Source organism: Vulpes lagopus, chromosome 3, assembly GCF_018345385.1.
Source record: "Vulpes lagopus strain Blue_001 chromosome 3, ASM1834538v1, whole genome shotgun sequence".
Classification (NCBI taxonomy): Eukaryota; Metazoa; Chordata; class Mammalia; order Carnivora; family Canidae; genus Vulpes; species Vulpes lagopus.
In genome coordinates, this window is record NC_054826.1 from 108211944 (window position 1) to 108235152 (window position 23209).

A 23209-nucleotide genomic window follows, 5' to 3' on the forward strand; every position below is an offset into this window, starting at 1 on the left:
AGAGAAATCAGAGCTTCCCAGGAACTACTTGTGGCTTGTTTTTCAACAAAGAGGCCAGGTATTTGAGAGGACACCTCTGAGGGAAAGATCCAAGGCAGGAGAAACAACACAAACTCTGGAGTTTAAATCCTAGCTTCCAACCCCAGCTCTGCCAATTCCAGCAACCCTGGGCGAGTCAGTCTATCTCTTCATGCCTCAGTTTCCTTGTCACTAAAACGGAGAGGCCAGCACCATTCTGCGTGCAGGGCTTTCACAACCGACAGTGATACATTCTGAGCCCAGCACATTTCAGGCATGCAAAAAATGGTAACCATTAGGATCAATCATTAGGCTGTGGCATTCATGACGCTGCACACACCACCACATCCCCATAATCCTCAGATGCCACGAATCTTCGTATCTCCAAGTCTTCGCTTATGTGGTTCCACGCAGCCTACCCTTTTTTCCCTATCTAGAAAACTCTTATACACCCTTCAATGCTCAGGCCAAAACGAAATCATCCAGAGCCATGATTAACGTCATCCTCCAAACCCCACAGCAAACGTCTAAGATGTCTTCTCAGAACTGATCGCATCCATTGAACGCACAGCATGGGGAATACGGCTACTAATATCCTATTCACGCTGTATGGTGACAGTTTGGTAACTAGACTTATTGCGGTGATCATTTTGAAATGTGTACAAATGTCAAATCTCTCTGTTGTACACCTGACACTAATATTGTATGTTAATTATACTTAAATTAAAAAAAAAAAATTGGTCCCATCCAGTCTTGAGCCACAGCTGGTGTCTGCAATATGGTAGCAAACAGAGCTGGACACGCACCCAGCATCTAGGAGGCTGGGGTCAGGTACCCAAAGCTCAGAGCAGGTAAGCTTCTGTCTCCAGCTCCAGGGTGAATCCTCATTGGTCGAGGCCAATCACGGCCACGCCATTCCCTAGCCTGTGATTGGTCACGAAGGAGCATGTGACCAGCTCCGGCCAATGACCAATGAGGGAAATTCTATAGGTTGGGTCGGTTGCTGGGGGAAGCAGAGATGGGTGAGGGGTGTCTCAGTAGCCTCTACCCCACCAACAAGAGGAGCTGCACCCAGAATTCTGAGGCCCTGGGCATGTACGTGACAATTGAGCCATAGCTTGGGCACGCTGATTAATTCTACCTGCTGGCTGGAGTCTGCGGCCAGGTTCTGCACCTGTGTCTCAGCCAGCCCTATCCCTGTTTCTCCTTCCCCGGACTTTCCTCTGGGGACCCTCCTCTCCCTCATTCTCCACCTATGTGGCTTGGGTGGAGCTGACCCCACCTGCAGCTCCAGAGGTGGCCATGTGACTCACCTCTAGCCAATCAGAGCACAACATCAGCACCCTCTTTCCTGCCCACAGCCTGGGCCAGGTTCAGAGATTTGCATGTCATCCAAGCCAGGCAACTGAGAATCGGTCCTCCAAAATTTACTGGAACTCCCGGAAAAGAAAGACTTTTCCCACTGTGTGGCTTTAGCATGTCACTAGCATGTAGCATGGAGTTGCTGGTGCCACTACCTGAGGGAAGAGCGTCTAAAAATGAAGCCAGTACAGAATAAAGCAGAGCCAAGGAAGGGATAGACTCCTGGACCTAAAGCCAGCCACGATAAGCAAATAAGGAAGCTTTCTTTGCACTCTACAGGTCACACCCCTCTCTCCCCTCCAGCCTCTGCTCTTAATAAGCCTTGCACTTTCCGGAACATGGGAAGGGGATTTAGCTACAAAATGGAGCCTGCCTCTCTCTTTGGCAACTGTGCAGCCCCTCCCAATGCTTTCTAAGCCTCGGCTGCGAGGGCCTGGCTGCTCCATTCCCGCTCCCACCACACGCCGTGGCCCTGTGCCAGGGGGGAAACCACACCTGAGCATCTGAGAGGTGTCAATCAACACCCACCCACTCCCTGGCTGAGGTAGGAAGATAGCAGCTGATGTGGGGGTGTACGATGTGTGGAGCCTGCTCCTGGCAGCAGGAGCCAGGCCAGCCCGGGTCCCCAGATACAGGGCGTGCCTCGGAGGAGGCCCTGGGTGAGTCTGACATAGCGAGTTCTAGACCAAGGTGTGGGAGGGCAAGGCCGACGGGGCTTTCCAAGGCCTAGTGGCGCTCGGGAGAAAAGGAGAACAATGTTTCAGACACACAATGAGTGCCTGGCAGGGGAACCTGTCTGGGTCACGCACGTGGCACTCTCAGTAACCAGTGGAGTGGGTACTCTCGTTATCCCCATATTACAGATGAGACAACTGAGGTACAAGGGGGTTACATGACACGGCCACGGTCACACAGCTGACGGGTGGAAGCAGGTATGAGAACCCAGCTCTGTGGATGCCGGGGCCCTGGGGGTTCAGATGCTCTCCCTCCCCTGGGAATGTGTGAGGGAGAAACGGAGGTGGCAGGAAATAAACTCCACCCCCACCTGAAAGTAAAACAGAAGGGAGCCAAGCCAGCCACTGTGGACAGCCAGCCCCTGCTAGCATTTACTGGAGAGTCTACTGTCCATCAGTTCTCCCTTTCTAAAACCTGTCAATGCCCTGCACTCCTCACTGTGATGGAAAAGTCTCCTCCTGCCTGAGTCCCAGGAGTTGGTAGAGAAACCACCCAGTGCACACACTCACGTCCTCGGGGTCGTTGTCATTCGAAACGTTGACCATGTAGGTGAGCTCAGAGTGCAGGTGATTCTCAGTAGGGTACGGGTTTGTCCACATCAGCAGCCACGTGTGGGAGATGTTGGGGTGAACTGTGAGGTTGCCGGGGGTCCTGGGCTTCACTGTGGAGAAGTGGTGCCCAGTGAGGCGCTTGTCCGGGTGTGGAGAGGGACAGCCCACGGGACACAGGTCACTTAGTAGGTTGACTGTGGGAATGCCTGGGTGGCTCAGTCAGTGAACCCCCCGACTCTCAATTTCAGCTCAGGTCAGGATCTCAGGGTCAGAGTATGCAGCTCCATGCTCAGTGAGGAGTCTGCTTGCGATTCTCGACGGTAGTTCCCCTTCTGTTCCTCTCCCCTGCTCTCTCTTTCTCAAGTAATTAAATAAATCTCTAGATTTTTAGTCAACCATGCTGCTGTAGCACATTTATGGGATCCCATGTGGATTTAGTCTCAATAGAGAATGACCATCATAATACCGACTACAGTGTTGCTAAAATTCTACCTAGCAATCGTGGTTATTAACCAGCTTTCTACAGTGAATGCAAAACATAAGCCAAAGGAACCCAAAATTTGCCTTTTTCACCTTTGTCCTTCACACTTTTGGCCACATCTATGTACTATGTTATTACCCTTTTTATTTTGATTCATGTGTTTTCTTAAATGTAGTCTTCTTTTAAGCAATCCTGTCCAGAAGATCACAGGTATGTAATATGTATTAAAATCAATGCAGGGGATCCCTGGGTGGCTCAGCGGTTAAGAACCTGCCTTCAGCCCAGGGCGTGATCCTGGAGATCCAGGATCAAGTCCCACGTCAGGCTCCCCACATGGAGCCTGCTTCTCCCTCTGCCTGTGTCTCTGTCTCTCTCTCTCATGAATAAATAAAATCTTTTTTAAAAAATAAAAAATAATAAAAAATTAAATCAATGCACACATGCAGAAATTATTTTAATTCATGGGTTCATTCACGGGTCCATTTAAACAACCCACTGACTATGGGCGGTACAAATGGGCCCTTCAAGAACTGCTGAGGCCATGAGCTCCACGGATAGTCATGAGAATACTCCTCTGCAGCTTAGTAGCTGTGTGACCTTAGGCAGGTTACTTGCCTTCTCTGTACTATATTCAATTGCAAAATGGGGATAACTCTCTTCTGAGAAATGAGGCTCAGAGAGGTAACGTGACTTGCCCAAGGTCACAGAGCAATAAATGGTGTTTTAAACTCCTGTCACTACAGCACAGCAGAATCATGGTGAGTTGGACTCTGGCTACCAGGATCACGTCAGCCTTCCATGGCCCAGACTGTCTGAAGGAGCGGCAGCTGACCAGGCGACAGAGGGTGCAAGGACAGGTCCCAGCTCCGTTTTTGATCTGGAGCAAGCATGCCTTCTGATAAGCATGCCTCATCTCAAGACTCCAGTCTGGGCACTTGAATTCAGGTGGTTGAACTATCAAAGCTGAAGGGGACCTGATGTGCTAGGGAGCCCAGCCCCATTTTAGAGATGGGAGGACTGAGGCTAGGAAAGGAACAAAAATCTCATCATGTCTGGGACTATGCAGGAGATTGCTTGCAGCTCACTCCCCCAACTGGAGCCTGCCTCCCCTGCCCCAGAGCCGAGCTGGGGTTCGGGAACCGCACCCCCGCACCCCTGACCTACACTGCCCCACTCACCATGCTTGCTGGGCTGGAAAGAGCCACGCCATAGCAGCTGCTGCCCAGCCCACAGGTCCAGCTGATAGACGTCCGCTTCCACCGCGTCATCTATCGGCATGCTGCACACGCACACTGAGTCTTCTCGGTTCTCAGGGACACACGTGTGGTTTCTGCAGACAAGGGTGGTGCGTCAGATTGCCACGTTCAGGCTGGCTGGGACCCCTGGGTGTCCCTGGAATATGCCTCAGTGAACGCATGCTCTTCCAGCGTCCCAACTGCCCTGCCTGCAGGACCAGATTTGGGCGCTGGGGTGTAGAGAGGACAACAGACCAACACTGCTTTCCTTGCTGGCCACAGCCACTTGCCACACACCCCCCAGACTTTTACACGACCCTGGCCATGGTCTTGGTCCCGGAACTTGGCTCACTTCTGAAAGCCAGTGAAAGGGAAGAAACAAAGGCACCAAAGAATTTGTAACAATGTGTGTGTGTGTGTGTGTGTGTCCCAGTGTACCTCCGGTTAGCATGGTTTATCCCAGCGCACAGTGGACTGTGGCACGCTGCCCCATGTCTCATGGGGTCAGTGAACCTTTTCTGCAATGGGCCAGAGGGTAAATATTTGGGGCTTTGGGAGCCATACTGTTTGCGTCCCAACTACTCACCTCTGCTGCTGTAGCACAAAAGCAGCCACAGACAATACAGAAACGAGGGGGCATGGTCGTGTGCCAATAAAACTTCATTTACAAAAGCAGGTGGTGGGCCAGATGTGGGCCTCAGGCCAGAGTTTGCAGATCTCTGGTCTAGGCCAGTGTATCACGTTTCAAAGCACAGCTGGTCTAGCTTAATACATCGTGGAAGGCCTCTGTCACTATACCTAGATTCTGGTGTGCCCCATGTGCCAGTGTGCCCTTGTAACTGCGTGCCCAATCACGTCCTGAGCACCACCTGGAAGCATTCTCCAGGTGCTCTGGACTATCCCAGTGACCCACCTGGAACAACATACCCAAGGTTCCATGGTCCACCACACATCACAGTGAATCTAGCACTAACACACTATCCCCAATCGTCCAGGCACAGCTTCCCCCAAGTCCCAGCTCCACCCCAAACTTACTCAGACCCCATAAAGTCCAGCTGGTAGGACAGGCGGAGCTCGGCACTGCAGTTGGTGGGACGGTCCATCTTCCACTGACAGACAGAGGTGCTGATGTAGTCGGAGAAGCAGCTGGGCTCGTGCAGGACCTTTACACTCCCTGGGGAGACACAGGAGCGCTCTGAGCAGCCAGAGGCAGACAAGCAAGGGGTCACGCACCAGTGGGAGGAGTCGGAAACCAGCCTGGATGGGACCGAGGAGCCCATCACAAAGGAGACCACAGTCCCAGGCGCTGTTGTGTGCCAGTCTTCATGGAGCTGGGGGCAGGATGGGGCTCTGGAGGTTCCCCACTGGCATGGGGCAGATTCCTGAAGCCACAGAACACCCCCAGGCGGCAGGGTCTACCTATACCTTATGGAAACTCCACTACTTGCCCTTGGCCAAATTAAAGGAAGTGTCTCATCTAAGGAATTTCTAGTCTGTTCCACCACCACAGGCATCGGCCCCAGAGCCGTGTGAGCAGGCGGAGGAGGGGCTGTTAGCCATTTGCCTGCTCCTCGATCCCATCTATCTTCCACCCATCTCTGCACTCAGGAGGTTGACCCCCAAGGTCTTGCCACCCAGGTGCCCTTGACCTCTGGCTGCTGGCTGGGTTTGGCCCGGCCAATATCAAGGGCAGGATGAAAGGTCGGGGTATTTCGTCCGGCTGGTCAGTGGCAGAGCTGTGCGTGAAGCTGGCAGGATGTGCAGTGGGTCTGCTACGTCATGTGAGAGCCCTCGCTCTGGCTCTCTGACTGCCCAGCCCTGCACACAGGCAGGTGCCTTCCTGCTCTGGTGCCCAGCACCAGTCCTGCCGCAGCCGGCGCCAGTAGGCATTTGTCTGCTGGATGAAGGACTGACCATATTAGGCAGTGACTCAGAATCCTAATAAACATCTCAAACTCCCCTCTTGTCCAAAACTCACTTCTTCTGATACCCCCTCCCCCAAATCCATGCCCCCTACTGTTGTTCTGCGCTTTTTCTTTTTTCTTTTTTCCTTTTGTTCTGCGCTTTTTCTAACACTTTCTAACCTCTTTACGATTTATTTATAATTACAACCATTTGTCATTAGCTGTCCTCTCCCACTAGAGTGTAACCTCCTTGGGGCCTGGAATCTTTGTTTTGTTCACTGATTATCCTAGGAGCTGCGCATCTAAATGGCCAATAAACACTTGCTGAATGAGTGACCGAATGAATGAATGAATGAATGAATGGGAGGTGGTGACTTACCAGAGCTGGCCACCCACACCAGGACCAGGCAGCTCACAGGGAATGTGAGCCCAGAGCAAAGCCGCCCCATTGGGAGATCCTAGGACACCTGCTGAGAGAAAGTGAGCCAGGTTAGTGCCAACAATGAGCCCTCTGTATTCACCAGAGCTCTAGCTATATCTGTCTATTGATCAATCAATCTATGTATCTCTATAATCATGAAACATAACACAGATGCACAAAGCCCAGAATGAGAGCCACAGAATGCCTGTCCCGAGAGACACTTCTTGAAAAAAAAAAACCTCCATGACCTGCTAAATTTAAGCAACTCCTTGGACTTTTGGAAGTTCATAATGCACTTTTGCATGTAAAGGCTCTGATGAGTCCAATTTATTTTTCTTCATTTAACCCAACACTTACCAATTAATTTCCCTACTCAATCTTCATTTGTGTGTGTGTGGGGGGGTTAAAACCTTAACTGAACCCCTAAACGATTTACAAGTCCTTGAAATATACTTTGGGGATGTTAATCTGTTGAGCCTTATAGAGCTCGTCAAATAAATAGTGGTGTATTCATGCAGTAAAAATGATGCTGTTGAGTGTGTTAGACTTACATCAAAGGCCCCAATTCTTCACACCCCTCCCGGATCTATGTAACCTGTCCATGCCCCCACCACCGCCACTACCACCACCACTCTGGGCAAGGCTTTTTCCCCTGTCCTTGGATTATGGGCTCAACCATGTGACCAGCTCTGGCCAGCAGAATATTAGCAAAAGGGATGCACTGCAGAAGCCTGCTTTTGCACAACCACCGCCTTGAGAACATGCCCGTGCTAGCCTGCTGGGGGGGGGGGGGGTGACATGTAACAGTCCTGCAGGGCCATTCCGCATTAGGCAACAGGCAGCCACCTCCAAGTCATGTGCCTGAGTTCTGCAGCTCAACAGAGCTGTGTAGCTGACCCGAGGCTGACCACGGGTGCGAGCTCTGCCAGGCCCAGCTAGGCTGCCCCCCACCCAACCTGAGCTAAATATATGTCTCTTGCTATATGTTCCTGGGGTTTTGTGCTTCACTGCCATTCCCCTCGGGTCATCACCCCACCACTCTGACTTCTAACCCCATAGGTGACCTCTGTGTTTTGTGTTACATGTAAATGGAATTGTGCACTGCCCCTACAATGTTAATGGCATTCCGTAATACATGGGGAATAAAAATCAGAAAGTACAGACAGCCAAAAAGAAATCAGTTCAAATCCCCCAAAATCACAAGGCCTAGCAATAACCCCTGTACACATTCATATCAATTCTTTCAGGTTTGTCTATACAAATAGGGAGATCAATATGAATTTTATTTACCAAAATAGCAGCACCCTCTGCCTATTAAAACTTAAATTTTAACACTTAATATACCATTAAATATCATTCCATACCACTGTAGATCCAAAGCGTCAAATTACTAATATCCCTCTGTGTCCACCATCGGATTTTTAGCCTTTATTTATTATTGTTATTGCTTTGTTATTGTACGCAGCGTCTCGTATGTGCCCATCCTTGGAGAACCATTGGCTCACATTTCTCTGTTCCTTGCCCTAAGCAATTTCTTTCTTTTTTTTTTTAAGATCTATTTATTTATTTTGGGGGGGTGCGCAGAGGGAGAGGGAGAAAAGCAGACTTCCCGCTGAGTGCAGAGCCCCACACCAGGCTCTATCTCACAACCTGCTCTGAGCTGAAATCAAGAGCCGACACTCAACCAACTGAGCCACCCAGGTGCCCCTTCTTTTTTCTTTCTTTCTTTTTTTTTAAGGTATGTTATTGATCTTTTCTCATATTACAAAAGCCACATTTGATAGCTGTGGAAAATTTAGATAAGAGAGACACGCAAATAAGCAAAAAGAATGCCTAATAATTCCATCACCTGGGAAAACAACACTGGTGACTTTTTTGCATCTGTTTGTAGTCTTTTCTGTGCAAATATAGTTTGACAGAATGGGCTGGTACAAGGTCTTCTGTTTCAGAACATGTTTATTTCTATGCCACAAAATACCTCTCAACACCCCTACTGGTAATGGCTGTGTGTCAAGGTTTCCTGAAATTTATTTATTTTTATTTTATTTTTTTGGTTTCCTGAAATTTAAACACTTGCTCTTGTCACTTAATCGTTGTGAACCCCGAGCAAACTGGTCTGTGCCTCGGTTTCTGACTCTGTAAAGCGAATATAATAACGGCCCCCATCCGACTGGGGTCCTGGGACACACAGAGTCCTCAAACAGGGACTATGACACACTCACGGTCCAAGTAGTCACCGGTCACTTTTATTAAGGAAAATGCTCAGAACTGGAATCCCACTGGGTCAAGGAGTGTGTACGTCTCAACACCCCAGTGCATAATACCAAATGCCCTCTGAAAAGCAATGCACTGAGGTACGTTCCTGGCAATACTGAGAGCACCTGCTCTCTCCATCCCCGCGTGGGTCTCTATCTCGGCTTCCAGGCTTCCTTCTGCTGCTTGGTATCCCCCTGCTGCGAAGGCAGCCCCCTATCTTGGACAGCGTTGGCTTCCTTATCTGCAGCGTGGAAATGATAGTGAGCTCGGTCTCTCAGGTGTACTGCAAAAAAGGAAGTCAGCTGCGGAACTCCAGCACTCTGCACAGCGTCTGGAGCACAGAAAGGGCTTTCTGCCCCTGTTGGAAGCTCTTGGGGCGACTTTGTTCCACTTGCAAGACCTCCCCCAGGTGGACCCCGCCCCCCTCTCCACCTGGCCCCAGCACCTGCGCATCTCCACTTCCTGCTGCCCTGAACACACCAAACCCACTCCCACCTCCATACCTTTCTTGGTGCTGTCCTTCTCAGTCTCTTTGTCTCTCCTTTATTCATTTGCCCACAACAAGTAAATTACCCCATAATACTCTGGCATATCTTACAGAACACAAGGACATTCATTCTCCTACACCGGAGAATGTTCATTGCCACAATGCAACCATCAAAATCAGAAAATCAACACAGAAGCCTTCCTGCCATCGGATCACAGCCCCCAGTTCCACCTTGCCAACTGCCTCCACAATGCTCTTTGTAAGTAAGTCCAGGACCTGGTCTAGGGTCATGCATTACACCTGATTGTCGTGCCATCCCCACATCCAGGTCTCAGCTGCTAGCACCGTTCCACGCTGAATGGAAGCAGGACTCCTTGAAGAAATGGCTGATCCCACGATCAGGGAAAGTACATGGCATCCTCGTGTCAGAAAGTAAGGACGTGCTCCGAGGACAGGGGGGGTCTTGTCCAAAAAGACGCAGGAGCTAACTCTGCCCACTGGCTCAAAAGGGCACAGCTGGAGCATCACAATAAATACATAGTGACCGACTGTACCCCTTGGAGTTACAGGGGCCCAGGGGCCTGTCCTGCTTTAGGTCGATGAGTGGGGGAGGGGCAGTTCTATGTCACCATGGCAACCTCTAAGCATCTGCCCATAAAACTGGTATTAATGAATGAGTCAAAATGCCTAACTTTACAATGTTCGGGACACCTGGGTGGCTCAGTGTTTGAGCGTCTGCCTTCAGCTCAGGGCGTGATCCTGGGGTCCCGGGATCGAGTCCCATGTCAGGCTCCCTGCATGGAGCCTGCCTCTCCCTCTGCCTGTGTCTCTGCCTCTCTCTGTGTCTCTCATGAATAAACAAATAAAATCTTTTATAAAAACTTACAATGTCCTATGCCTCATATATACTTTATATACATATATATAATTGTATATAACTTTATGTACAGAAATCCAGCAGGCACCACCTTCACCAAGTGGGCAAAGTTAACATCACCAGGAATGGGACGAATCAAGGTCATGTGTCTTCTGAATCTATGCCCTGAGAACACAGCATTGCTTCTGTGGCGTTCCTGCTCTGTTCACTGCCGAGTTCACTGCCCAGCTCCTAGTACCTGCAGTAGTGCCTGGCACGGAGCAGCTGCTCAGTTAATGTCTGTGGAATAAAGTCATTTTGGACATGATGTGGGGCCTCTGATGGGCTCAGCACGGGGCTGGAAACTCTCCCCAAAGCCCCAACTGGCTTCCCTTGAAGAGTCACAGTGAAGAGCCAGGAAGGAGGGGAGGGAGTGTGGTGGTGAACTCACGATGCCAGTGCCCTCTACAAAGTCCCGGTAATTTTTCTTCTGATAAGCTCACACAAGCCTGCAGCATCCTGCAGCAGAAATGGCAAAGGTGTCACTTTAGCCTTGACTTTGAATAAAGAGAAAGAGAGAGGACAAGGTCACACAGCAGAAGGGCTGTTATGATAAAGTCAAGCCATCCTATCAGGGGAGACTAAAACATCAGACCTGGGGCAGTCAGGGTGGCTATCTTTGATCTGTTGCAGAGGACACATCCAAATATGTGCATGTGTATGCTCATCACCGCGTGCGCGCACACACACACACACACACACACACACACACACACCAGCTGGCTTCACGGACAAGCAGGTGGGGCATTCAGGGGCAGTCATAGTCCACAACGTGCAGCAACAGAAGAGCCTCCCTGAATATCATAGGAACGGAGGAGTTAAAAAGAGTAATTACCAAGAGCTTGGGTCAAGCCTATAGCAAGAGAAAATGATTTCAAGTTCACACTCTCAATCATGGGATTCCTGACCCACTGGAGTTGGCAGGCAACCCCTGACTGTACTGCCAACCCAAACAGCGATGCTCTGCACAGATTCTCTCTCTGACAGGCTGCAGTCCAGGGTCTGTTTGCACTCCTCCATGGACGGACGCTCATCTCCAGGTCACAGCTGAACAGAACTGATGACTAGAAAGTTTCCTCAGGCCGAGCCAAAGATTTATATAAACAAAATCCTGCCTGTCAAGTACTTACACTGTGCTTGGCAGTTAGCTAAGTGCATGAGGCACATTACCTTATTGAATGGGCCCGAGAACCCTGCAGGATGGGCTGCTATTCCCACCTTCCACCCGGGGGCATCGAGGCCAAGAGGTCAAATAACTTGCCCGTCAGGTACCACAGCTGGCCAGAGGGGAGAGCTAGAGTCAGAACCCAGGACTGTTGGCTTCGGAGTCCAAAGAGCATTCCAAAGTACCAGTGCCTTCACCTTCTCCTAGAACTACAGAATGGATCCAAGTAGGTGAATGAAATAAGCCAGGAGGAGCTGGCCCTCCTGCTTGTTAACTTCAAACATCAGCTGCCCCAGCACAGGACCAGGAACTGCAGAAAAGACCTATGGCTTTTGCTGTCTACAAACTCCCCATAAGCCAGAGGTGAAGCAGCAGCTTAAAAAAAAAAAAAAAAAAAAGCCAGTGAAAGTCATATTAACAGAGATACAAGAGCCAGGACAAGGGAGGTGACAGTGCCCAATCACACCTGTGTATCCCATCGGAAGAAACCCTGCTGATCTGAATGAAGCTTGTCTAGAGGATGATAACCAACAGAGAGGGCCTGAAAATCCCAGAGGGCCTAGAAAGGCTTTACCAAAAGGCTCTGCCCCTCTAAACCCTACACGCTCATCATTCACTTAACGAACGTAGGATATTCACCGCATGCCAAGTCTCTTCTAAATACTGCGCTTGTATTAACTCATTCAATACTCAAGAGAGCACTATGAAGTAAGTCCTATTACTTCCCCCATTTTCAGATGAGGCAACCAAGGCACAGAACGGTTAAGTGATTTGCCTGACGTTGCCAAGCTGTGGCCGTTGTGAGATTTGAATGGGGGCAGTCTGGCTCCAGGGCCTCAGCTCTTAAACGCTATCTCTCTGTCTAGAAGCCACAGTCCTTAATGTTTTGGAGATCACTGAGCTGTCTGAAATCTGATGCAAGCTCCAAATCTTCCTTCTAGGAAGTGCACACGTTACACTGTGCATTCCAATTTAGGGGTTCATAGATCCCCCCACTGAAGATCCCCCCAGCTGAAGTAAGGACTCCAGGTCAAAGGCTTCCTTTCTAGGCAAGGAGCAGTTTTTAAGGGTTTGAACAGTGACAAGATTTCCCAAGAACCCAGTCTGGGGCTCTCAGAATGATGGGGTGGGGCGGGGGGGGGGGGGAGTTAGTAGACATTGCAGACATGACTCACTTCATTTCTTCTCCACACTGCAGGCAAAGTCATTGTTACATCGGAACAGCTTGCTCACGCCCTGCGTCGGCCTCTGGCTCCTGAAGGGTGTCTTCACCCAGGGGCACAGACAGATGCCTGGAGCTCACCAGAGGAGCATCTCCGACTCAGAATAAAATCCAAGCCCGAGAGTGAAAACAGCCAATCCACAAGGGCGCACCCTGCGTGATTCCATTTATGTAACATTCTTGAAGTGGCAAAATTATAGAAATGGAGAACAGATTCATGGTTGGCGGGTAGGAAGGCAGGTCCGTGTGGCTATAAAAGGGCAACAGAGGGATCCTGGTATAGTGGTTGCTGTGCTGGAGACACAAACCCGAGCACGTGACAGAGCTGCACAGAACCAAATACGCACGCGTGCTCACCCACATGCACAAAGATGCGTGAAGGCACACAAGTAAGACGGGTGCACGCTGAGCAAGCTCAGTGGGTAACATCAATACCCTGGCTGTGCTATTGTACGGCAGTTTTGCAAGACGGTACTCTTGGGGGAACCTGACTGTATATTATTTCTTAAAACTGCATGTGGAGTGTACAACGATCTTAAAAAGTGTAAGACAATGCAAAACTTGGGCAGCCCGGGTGGCTCAGCGGTTTAGTGCTGCCTTCAGCCCAGGGCCTGATCCTGGAGACCCAGGATTGAGTCCCATGTCGGGCTCATGGAGCCTGCTTCTCCCTCTACCTGTGTCTCTGCCTCTCTCTCTCTTTCTCTCTCTCTCTCTCTGTGTCTCATGAATAAATAAATAAAATCTTAAAAAAAAAAAAAAAAGAAAGAAAATGCAAGCCCCCTGATGATCTGGCTGTTAACCTGTCTACTATTCCCTCCTACCTCCTCAAGCCTTCGGTCCCACTGTCCTCTGAGCACCTTGACACACTCAGAGACTTTACACCCAGGAGCCCCCCACTAATGACGGTTCCCCCTGCTGCTGCTTATCACAGCACCCTGTTTACTTCTGTCACATACTTATCACCATCTCTAATCATATCACTGAGGTTACACGTGTGAATGTTTATTTTATTTCAGGATGTAGATGGCAAAGATTGAAAGATCTGACTACAAAAATGTTTTCAACTTCCCCTGATCAAAATACACCATTAAAGAAGAAGAAGAAGAAGAAGAAGAAGAAGAAGAAGAAGAAAAAGAAGAAGAAGAAGAAAAGAAGAAAGCAAAGACCAGAGAAAGATAATAATCTATACTGCAAAGGGTTAATGGCCTTCATATATAAAGAGGTCTAACAAGTCAATGAGACAAACAAAACATCCCTTTAAGAAAAATAGACAGGGTATCCCTGGGTGGCTCAGCGGTTTGGTGCCTGCCTTTGGCCTGGGGTGTGGTCCTAGAGTCCTAGGATTGAGTCCTGCATCGGGCTCCCTGCATGGAGCCTGCTTCTCCCTCTGCCTGTGTCTCTGCCTCTCTCTCTCTCTCTCTCTCTCTCATGAATAAATGAATAAAATCTTAAAAAAAAAAAAAAGAAAGAAAAGAAAAATAGACAAAGGACCTAAGGGATTCACCCAAAATATATTCCATCTTGGCAAAATACAAAACAGCCCCTCTCATTCAGCTGCTAGTTCATGATGTTGGAAGGGTAAAAGATCACCTATAACATTTAAATTATTTGTCTAGGGACGCCTGGGTGGCTCAGCGGTTGGGCGCCTCCCTTTTGCCCAGGCCATGATCCTGGGGTCCCTAGATTGAGTCCCATGTCAAGCTCCCTGCATGGAGCCTGCTTCTCCCTCTGCCTGTGTCTCTGCCTCTCTCCCTTTGTCTCTCATGAATAAATAAATAAAATATTTTAAAATAAATTTAAAAATAAATAAGTAAATTGTCTATATACATACTGTTTGTCCCCCTGCAATGAGAATGCAAACCCCATGAGGGCAGAGCTCTATGGTCATTGCTTTGTCCCCAGGACCCGAAGAGTGCCTGACACATCCACGGCATACACTTACATATACGTATTACATATACGTTAATAGAAACATCTATTAAACGAGCGACTGGTTAAAAGTCAAGAATAACAAATTCCAGAATCTACTTCTAAACGGGGCGTACCAAGCTTTTGCTTATGGTTAATTGCTATGCGCACAACCCTGTGGGGGCAGAGCAGGTGTCATTAAGACCCTGATTTTCCAGATGAGGCGACCGTGCCACACCGAAGGTACAGAGGTAGGATTTGAACCCAGGCAGCCTCACTGCAGAACCCAACGTGCCCGACCACTTATCCTGCAGCCCCTTGAAATGCGGCCCTTGCCACCCTGGGATGTGATGGCATCGTCCAAAACTGAGGTTGAGACATGGCAAGCGACAAAGCCAAGGTCACGGAGGAAGGAAGCTGCAATCGGTGAAAAGTCTGAGCCAGCGAGAGGTCAGAAGTGCCCGGAGTGGGGAAGCCCTCCTTGCCGGCAGGGAGATGCACTTAACTTACTCTTTTTATTTGGGAGGACGTGAGTGGCACGTCTTGAAAGGCCAGAGGCCAGCAGCAGCCGGGAAGTGACCGCACAGGCTCCTCCTGAGCCTAAAGGGGCACAAGGCCTCCTGCTCCCCGCTCCCCTTCCCTCTTGACCACAGACTGGCTTGAAGGGGGGGGGCTGGACGGGCAGACAGGATGCAGCCAGACCCATGACAAGCGCCCGTGAAGAGGAAGCCCGTGACAGTGGGGGGCTGCGGCGGCCTCCCCAGGGGAGCTTCTGGCCCCTGAAACTCCAGTCTAAAGCCGGCCTGGAGCTTCCTGTGTCCTCCAGGACAGCTGGGCCGCCCTGGCGGGAGGCCAGGCACACACTTCTCCTCCGAGCAGCAGCCTTCCCAGAACTGCTGCCTGGCTGGGGTTCCCAGAAGCGGCAGCCGCATCAGCAGCCCCACCCAGCTGGCGAGGCAGGCCAGGCCCGGGCCCCAGAATGGCCTGGCCCAGCGAGGGGAGGGCCCACTCCTACGGGGGGCGAGGATCAGCAGCCTCGGCTGGCAGAGCCCAGCAGGCTGCCCGTGGACCTACTGTGTGCTCTTGCTCCTCCCACGTGTGTCCCTGTTGTGTTTCCTGACCCCCCAAATATGTACCAGCTACTACAGACGCGGAAAAAGCCATCCATTCATTCATTAATTCACTCACTCACTCACTCATTTCTTCCTTCTCCCCTTTGACAAATACTTCAAAAGAGAAGTTCCTGGAGGTTCGTGAGCACAGATGTGACCCAATGAGACTTTTCCAACCATCCCTCTGGCTGCATGGTCTGAAAGGCCCGTGGGGTCAAGGGCAGAAGCAGTGGTCCAGGCAGCAGGTGCCAGGATGGATCAGCAAGAGCGGGCTGCATTCCAGATCCGCTGAAGATAGAGACAACAGGATTTGCTGACAGAATGGACTTTGGGAAGAGGATGAATCGGGGTGGAGAATGATGATGCTCTGGGAAGCAGCATCAGGAAAGGTAAGAGGCTGTTTGGAGGCAGCCATCGGGGAAGATCCACGCTGCCCCTGGAGGGTCAGTGGTCCCCAGAGGGTCTGGGGTCCCTGGAGGGATGAACGAGAACCCCCCAGGAGAGTGTGGCTCTGTGGGCTCCGTGAGGACAGGCAACGTCCCATCCTCTGAAAGCAGAATGCTAAGCCCAGGGTCCAGCACAGAGCCCCCCACCTCCTCAATAAACAACCCCGTGTCTTCTTATTCATTCTTATTTCTACACGTATGCAGGGCTCCCTTAATACCAGGCAGTGTCCTAGATGCCTGGAGTCCTCCCTGTGAGAGGACTACAACGACGAGCCCATATTTGATCCTGCTGAGTCTTGGGGAAGGCAAGGCAGGGAGAAGGGATGAACAAGGAGTGAGTGAACACCGGGGAGGACGGAGGGCATGGCCCGTCTCCCACCCCGCAAGCCAGGCCCTTGGCGGCGGTGATGGACAGAGGGCACAGCACGGGATTTCAGACTCCAACCATCCCCGGGGCAACAGGGAGCCACGGAAGAGAAGGAGTCACGCAGGAGAGGAGCTGCTGCCCCTGCCAGAAAGTCCACTCCAACTCGTGTGTGGACACGGGCTGTGGGTTCGAGACCCGGGCGGCCGGGTGAGGAGGGCAGGCACTGGGGGCAGGGGGGCGGACTCAGCCCTGCGTGGGAGGGAGGGGTGCTGGACTTGCTGACGCTGGCGGTGGGGGCCCGGGAGGGGAGGGGGGCCGGGGCCGGGCAGTGGGTGCGTGGGGGTGCCAGGAAGATCCCATGCCCCACCGTGCTGTGCACATGTGTTCTCCTGGCCTGGAGCTCAGAAGGCAGGCTTGGGCCACACACAGGCCACAAGGTCACCGGCGCAGAGGGGGAGCCTTGTCTGAGAGGGCCAAGGGGGCGCTGGAGACTCTGACCACAGACCTCCTTCGCGGGTCATGGCTAGGCCAGACCCCCTGGAGGGGGCACGGTCTCGGGGACAGGCTGGCCACTTCACGGCAGTGCGGACACTCATGTTGGCAGTATCTGCACTGAGTCCCAGCTGCCAAAGGGAACCCTGCAGGGGGTGCTGGGGGCCCCCACCGAGGAGCCTGGAAGCCATGCCTCTCCTCAGAAGGTCCTGGAGGCCCCGGGGGAGGAGGCCCACGTCCAGACACAGTGTGGTTGGGAGCAGCAGCTGATCCCTGTCACTTGCAAGCCCATTTCTCTGTTCGGCACTTAGTCCTTGTGGTTTACCACATGCACACGTGTCCTGTGCATTGTCCAAGGGCCCTCCGGACGCCAACTCCCACAAGGCCGGAGGCTGTGTCCACTCCATCCGCCGCTGGGGCCCCGGGCCCTAGTACAGTGCTTAGCACACAGCGGAGGGGCCGGGGTATGTGCTGGAGGCCGGGAGGCCTGGGCAGCCGGCCCTGATGAAAGCGGGTCACAGCCCCCCAAGTTAGAATTACCCACCCCCTCAGCTGGATAAACACTGACCAATTCCAGCTCAGAATCTCCTTAGATGGTGGCCACCGGGGGGGAGGGGGGAAGGGACTGTCCGCAGAGAGCTGGTAATTGGGGCATTACCGCGATTATGGGATCTGGCCCCAGGACACTGATTTGATTTTGGCTGTCTTAAGAGACAGGCTCGGCTCTCCGCGGCCCTGCTTCCTGAGGCCCTCCAAAGTCACCACCAATGCCCCTGCGGGTCCCCAGTTCCTCCAGCCATTAGAGACCATGCTCTGGGCTCTTCTGCCCCTGGGTTCCAGCCCCACCTCCCAGACTCGACTGGTCCTCCCGGACTCGACTCTGCACTTTAACTCCACCAACTCGCTTAGCTCTGCTAGCAACCCGAGGAACACGGCAGGTGCAGTAGCACCCCCACTGCAGACGCAGGGGGTCAGGAACCTGCCCCAGGACGTGTGGCTAGGAAGCGGTGGGTCTGGATCGGAACCCGGGCCTTCCGGAGCTGGAGTCCGCGGCCCAAAGCCTGGCATGAGGAAGCAGCCACAAGCTCGTTCCTTCCATACACGTCTGTTCCTCCTGGCAAGCCCCGTGTAGGAGAGGTGGTCAAACACTACTCAACCCTGCAGAGAGGGAAACTGAGGCATTCAGAAATCACCCAAGGTGACCAGGCAGGAAGTGACTGAGCTAGAACTTGGCTTCTGGCCTTGCCTGCCCAGCCCTCATGGGTTAGCTTGTCTCAACACTGACCAGGACTTTGGCCCTGGGGCCAACCCAAAGCTGATAGCATGTCACCACAGGGAAGAGCTAGCTCCCTGTTCACCTTCTGTCTGCAGACGGGCATTTGGGGAAGGGGTCTCTGCCTGGAGCTCTTCCTGCTGTCTGCCCACCCCCCCCCCCATATCATCCCTGGCATGGTCAGGGACACCCAGACGTGTGGGGCCACTAATGTGGGCAGGGACCCCGGAGCACCCGAGACACACAAGCATAACTCTGGGCCCTGGCTGTTCGACAGGCCTTGGGTAAGCTGGGGTCCTCTCAGGGCCTCCGTCTCTTCATCTGTGAAGTGAGGGCAGAACTACTTTTCTCACAGGTGGTGCAGGAGACAAGGAGACCATGGCGGGGCAGAGGAGGCCCTGGGGCAGCGTGGGTGGAGCGGGTGGCACAAGCTTATCTTCAAGCACCAAGGAAATGTTCTGAGACTCTGAGTACATGACAGCCATGGTCAGTCTCAGGGGCGCACACCAGAGGAAGGAAGCTGGGCTCCCAAGGGCAAAACTGACTCCATTTCTGTGAAGTTCCAAAGGAGACAAACCAAACTTGCAGTCAGAAGTAAGGGAAGTGCCCCTGGTTTGGGGGGCAGGCAGGAGGGAAGCTTCTGGGGGGCTGGCCAAGCTCTGTTGCTAGGCTGGGTTCTGCACGCATGTACACACTGCGGGAAAATGCACAAAGCTGTGCACCTGTCTGCACAGAAGCCACGCTAAGGAGGAAAGGGAGAAAGACTGAAAAAATGCAGAGAGGCTGCCATTGGGCTCAAGGCTGCTAGGGTCCCCAAAGACCCTGCAGTCCACTGCAGACAGCACTTCCGGCCACGCTCTGCCTTTCCTGGGGCCGCTGACCCTCGGTTTAGCAGTGTCTGCACTCACTGCTCACAGCCACCCTCCCCCCCAGAGTCAACTCAAGCATCTAAGGGAACTTAGACTCATGACAATGACAGACCCTTGACACATGACAATGAGGTGTACATAGGCCAGTCCAAAGGCCAGCTGCCACTCTGCTTCAGCTGCTTTTTGCCACTTCAGCAAAAGCCTGGGCATTGCTAGGTCTCTTGACGGTTCAAAAAGCAGCTAGAAATCCAGGTTTCTATGCTTATTTTCCTGACTTTTAACATCTGGAAAACAGTTCCAGTTTGTGGTCCCTCTTCAGGTTTTTTTCTGTTGTTGTTGTTGTTTTAAACGATTTTATTTATTTATTCATAAAAGGCACAGAGAGAGAGAGAGGCAGAGACACAGGCAGAAAGAGAAGCAGGCTCCTTGCGGGGGGCCTGATGCGGGACTCGATCCCAGGACTTCAAAATCACACCTGAGCCGAAGGCAGATGGTCGACCACGGAGCCACCGAGGCGTCCTTGTGGTCCCTCTTTGGCTTCCAACCACCAGCTGATGTGCTCCAGGGTGGGTGGGCATCCTGAGATGCCACCAATGAGGCGCGAGGAGCAACAGGTGAGACCCGCAGCCTGGGCACAGGCACCCCCAAAGGCAAAAGGCCACCTTGTCAAATGCCCCCTCCCTTCTGTCCCTGTTACCTCTTGCTCATTATGGGGATGCGGTTGCTATGGTGATGAGAAGGGAGTGGGCCTGAAGACCCCCCCTCATCACCTGTTCTTTGTGGCTGAGGAGCATCATGGGGTCACATGAGGAGCCTCAAAATTCTGCAAGTCCCGTGCCTTCCTCCTTTGTAAGGGAGGATGCTCCCCTGCCCACCCTGTGCTCCCCCAGCCCTGCCCACCCGGTCCCCAGGTGCGCCACAGACTGCCCTCTCAATGCCACAGCCCCATGGGACACACCCTGCTCTTTCCTCAGCCCTTCCCCTGGCTGCCCCTCTGTCCCAACATCCCTGCCAGTCTCCTGAGTAGGACCTGTGCCTTCTTCCCTCTTCTTTTCCAGCCTGGAAGTTCCTTCAGGCCACAGACCGTGTCCGCCTCATGCACCTGTTTGAACAGAGGAGGCAGCCAACCAGGGGCAGCCACAGTGAAGTCCACCTTCGCCCTCTGGGTGCGGTCCCCCCTCCCAGGTCTGCCTCGGCTCGCGCCCTTCTCACCGCCTAGAATGCCAGCTCACATTCACACCCAGGGACGAGCCTGTGCACAGGGATGGCAGCAGGATCTTTCACAGCCACGATTCCAGTTACTTTCTGGAGAGGAGAGGCAAAGTGAGTCATAGTCCCATTTTATGGATGAAGAAAATAAAGGCCAAATAGGCAAAAGGACCTGCCTCCAGATGGCTGGGCAAATGGGCTGCACAACTGAGACTGAGATGTATGGTTTTTGTTTTTGTTTTTTTCAATTTATGTGGTTGTAAGACTAGGTAGGGTCAAAGAAAAGTTAAGAAAAATGGTCATAAAGGGAACAAGTACAGGAATATGAATAATAAATAAAACAGAATTCAAGGCAACAAAGTATTAAAAGGGAGAAAGGTGGCTATTTTATGATAAAAGGAGCAATTTGCCAAGAAAGTACAAAAATCATGAACCCTTCTCCTACTCATATATTCTATTTATATTGCACCGAACAATATGATTTTGAAATTAAAGCAAAAACAACAAGAAGAAAAGGCCAAGGAGACATGAACAGATCCTCTATTAGAGCAGGAGATAAATCAGATAGAGAAAAACACACAAAAACAGAAAATATGAATGATGTCATGATCAAGCTTGATCTAACAGATTTCTAAAACTTTACACCCAACAGAAAATATACATCCTTTCAAATACAGAACAGAAACATACAGAAAAACTGACCAGAGACTCTTACAAGGACCTCGACAAATTCTCCATCATCGATATGACACAAGTCATAAATACTGACCGTAATGCAATAAATTTAGACTCCAACAATACAAAGATTACCTTAAAAAAATCCATACACCCTAAAAAAAACTGAAGTGCATAACACTCGTCATCAAAATGGAAATTGTATACTATTTTAGCAGTGAACGACATTGTGTAAATAGACCCAAGGAGTGAAGTCAAAGGAGTACTCAAAGAAGAAAAAAATATATATATACAGGCACTTAGCCTGAAGCAGATTTATTAGAAAAACTAAGAAAGGCTAAAAACAAGTGTCAGCCTCAAACAAGGAGTCTCAGAATAAAAGAAACTTTGATGGACAGCAATGGAGAAGAGAGATCTGAAGGTTTTAGCTGGCAAGCCCAGTGTGAGCTCCAAGGGGGATGTGGCCACTCAGAAATAAGACTGCAGGTTGTATCAGCAGAGGTATGTGCTCCAAATCCAAGGAGGTGTAGTCTCCCTCCCCTATGACTGGGCCGACTTTGGCGGCGGGGAGTTGGAGAGGAAGAGGCAACAGATTTGACTTTGACCAACTGGATCATGTCCAAAGCCAGACTGAACTCTTTACAATCCCTGGAGTCAGGAAGAATGACGGCAAGAAGTATGACTATGTATTCCGCGTTAGAGAAATGTCGGGCTCAGGCTGGAGGGGGCCTGTTACTACTTCCAAGGGGCAGAACCAGAGCCAGGATGGGAATGCTACTGGACAGTTAATTTGGCTAGATCTCAGGAAGAGATCTTCTCCCAAGTTCAGGCCGCCCAGCTGTGAAAATGCAGCTTGTGGAGGGCCTCCGCTCCATCTCCGGAGGCAAGACCGTCAAGAGGCTGCGGCTCCACGGGCTTGGAGGAGGCCTACCCCGTCCAGGGATCTGGTGTCTCTCCTCTCCAGAGAAGTTCCGCTTCCTCTTTTGAAGAGGCAGAGAACACTCTGGCTCCTTCAGGAAAACCTCAGGGCTTCCCCCGTTCGCCCAAATGGCTCTTGGTAACTGCGCTGCTTCATTTCTGACCAACATGCACGGTCCGTCGCGACTCCACTCCTCAAGCTGGAGGCCCCCAGAAGAGCAGCTAAAGGCAGAGGCCCCAGGTCAGCAGCCTCGGGTTTGGATCCACCCTCTGCCTCTTTGGGGTTGTATCTCTCAGATCAGCTCCCACCCTGAGCCTTGGTTTCCTCCTCGGGAAATCTACCCCCGCATCTACCCCCCTCCCCGCCCCCACCGGCACAGTGCCCGATGGGCAGAGGGCCCTCCACTCATCCTCTTCCGCACCCCCTTGCGCTTTGGTGTGTCCTCACCGCCTGTGGCCGGGAAGGTGCTAGCTGGTTAAAAAAAAAAATCTGTAAAATGATCCATACGATGATTGCACCATCTGGAACACCACCCTGCCCCACCACATCCCCAGCGTGTGTTCAAACACCGTGCAAAAAGCACACAGGATCCTGGAGCTGCCAGGTTCACAGCCCCACTCTGCCACCTGTGTGGCCCCGGACAAGTCACTTAACCATTCTGTGCCTGTTTCTTCGTAAGCTTACTTTACAAGCTGAATGAGCTGCTGCAGGCATCTGGCTTCTGTTTAGGCCCCTGACCTATGTTCCTCCCCACTCTCTGTCGTGCTCAGGTCCGACCACATCAGCTTCCTTGTGGGTCAGACACACCAAGCTTGTTCGCACCTCAGGGCCTTTGCACCTGCTGTTCCCTCTGCCCAGAATCACTCTCCCATTTCCCCAGACATCCACATGTCTTTTTACCTCGGGTCTTAGCTCAAAAGTCACCTCCCTCACCAGACTGTCAGCTCCACGAGGGCTCTTGCATCTGTGTCACTGCTGTGACTTGCATCCTTGTCCCTGACACGTTTGCTGAGTGAGTGCAAGCCTGGTGCTGACACTCAAGACATGTACGTGCCTGTACCTTCTAGGTGCATAATCAGCCCCTTTTTAAACCCGCTGCTCAGAAATACAGTCCTTCCCCTTTAGGAAGCGTTCCACCAAACCCAGGAGGCCAAGCTGTCTTCCCCTCACATGGACCCACTTCCTC

General features: G+C 51.7%; 1 protein-coding gene across 5 annotated transcripts in view; it reads right to left on the reverse strand.

Annotated features, from left to right (window-relative positions):
• IL4R (interleukin 4 receptor) overlaps positions 1–23209 on the reverse strand; it is a 38449-nt gene that overhangs the window by 11127 nt on the left and 4113 nt on the right. Inside the window, exons 1-5 of one of the 5 annotated variants that reach the window (XM_041749641.1) lie at positions 12707–12854; positions 6666–6756; positions 5418–5556; positions 4326–4477; positions 2625–2776 (exon numbers count right to left, since the gene is read on the reverse strand). In XM_041749641.1, the coding sequence (XP_041605575.1) occupies positions 2625–2776; positions 4326–4477; positions 5418–5556; positions 6666–6735 (513 nt within the window). In that variant the 5' untranslated portion in view covers positions 6736–6756; positions 12707–12854. Of the gene's footprint in view, positions 1–2624; positions 2777–4325; positions 4478–5417; positions 5557–6665; positions 6757–12706; positions 12855–23209 lie in introns of those variants that run through there. The other 4 variants (XM_041749640.1, XM_041749638.1, XM_041749637.1 and 1 more) reach the window with 4 other exon arrangements.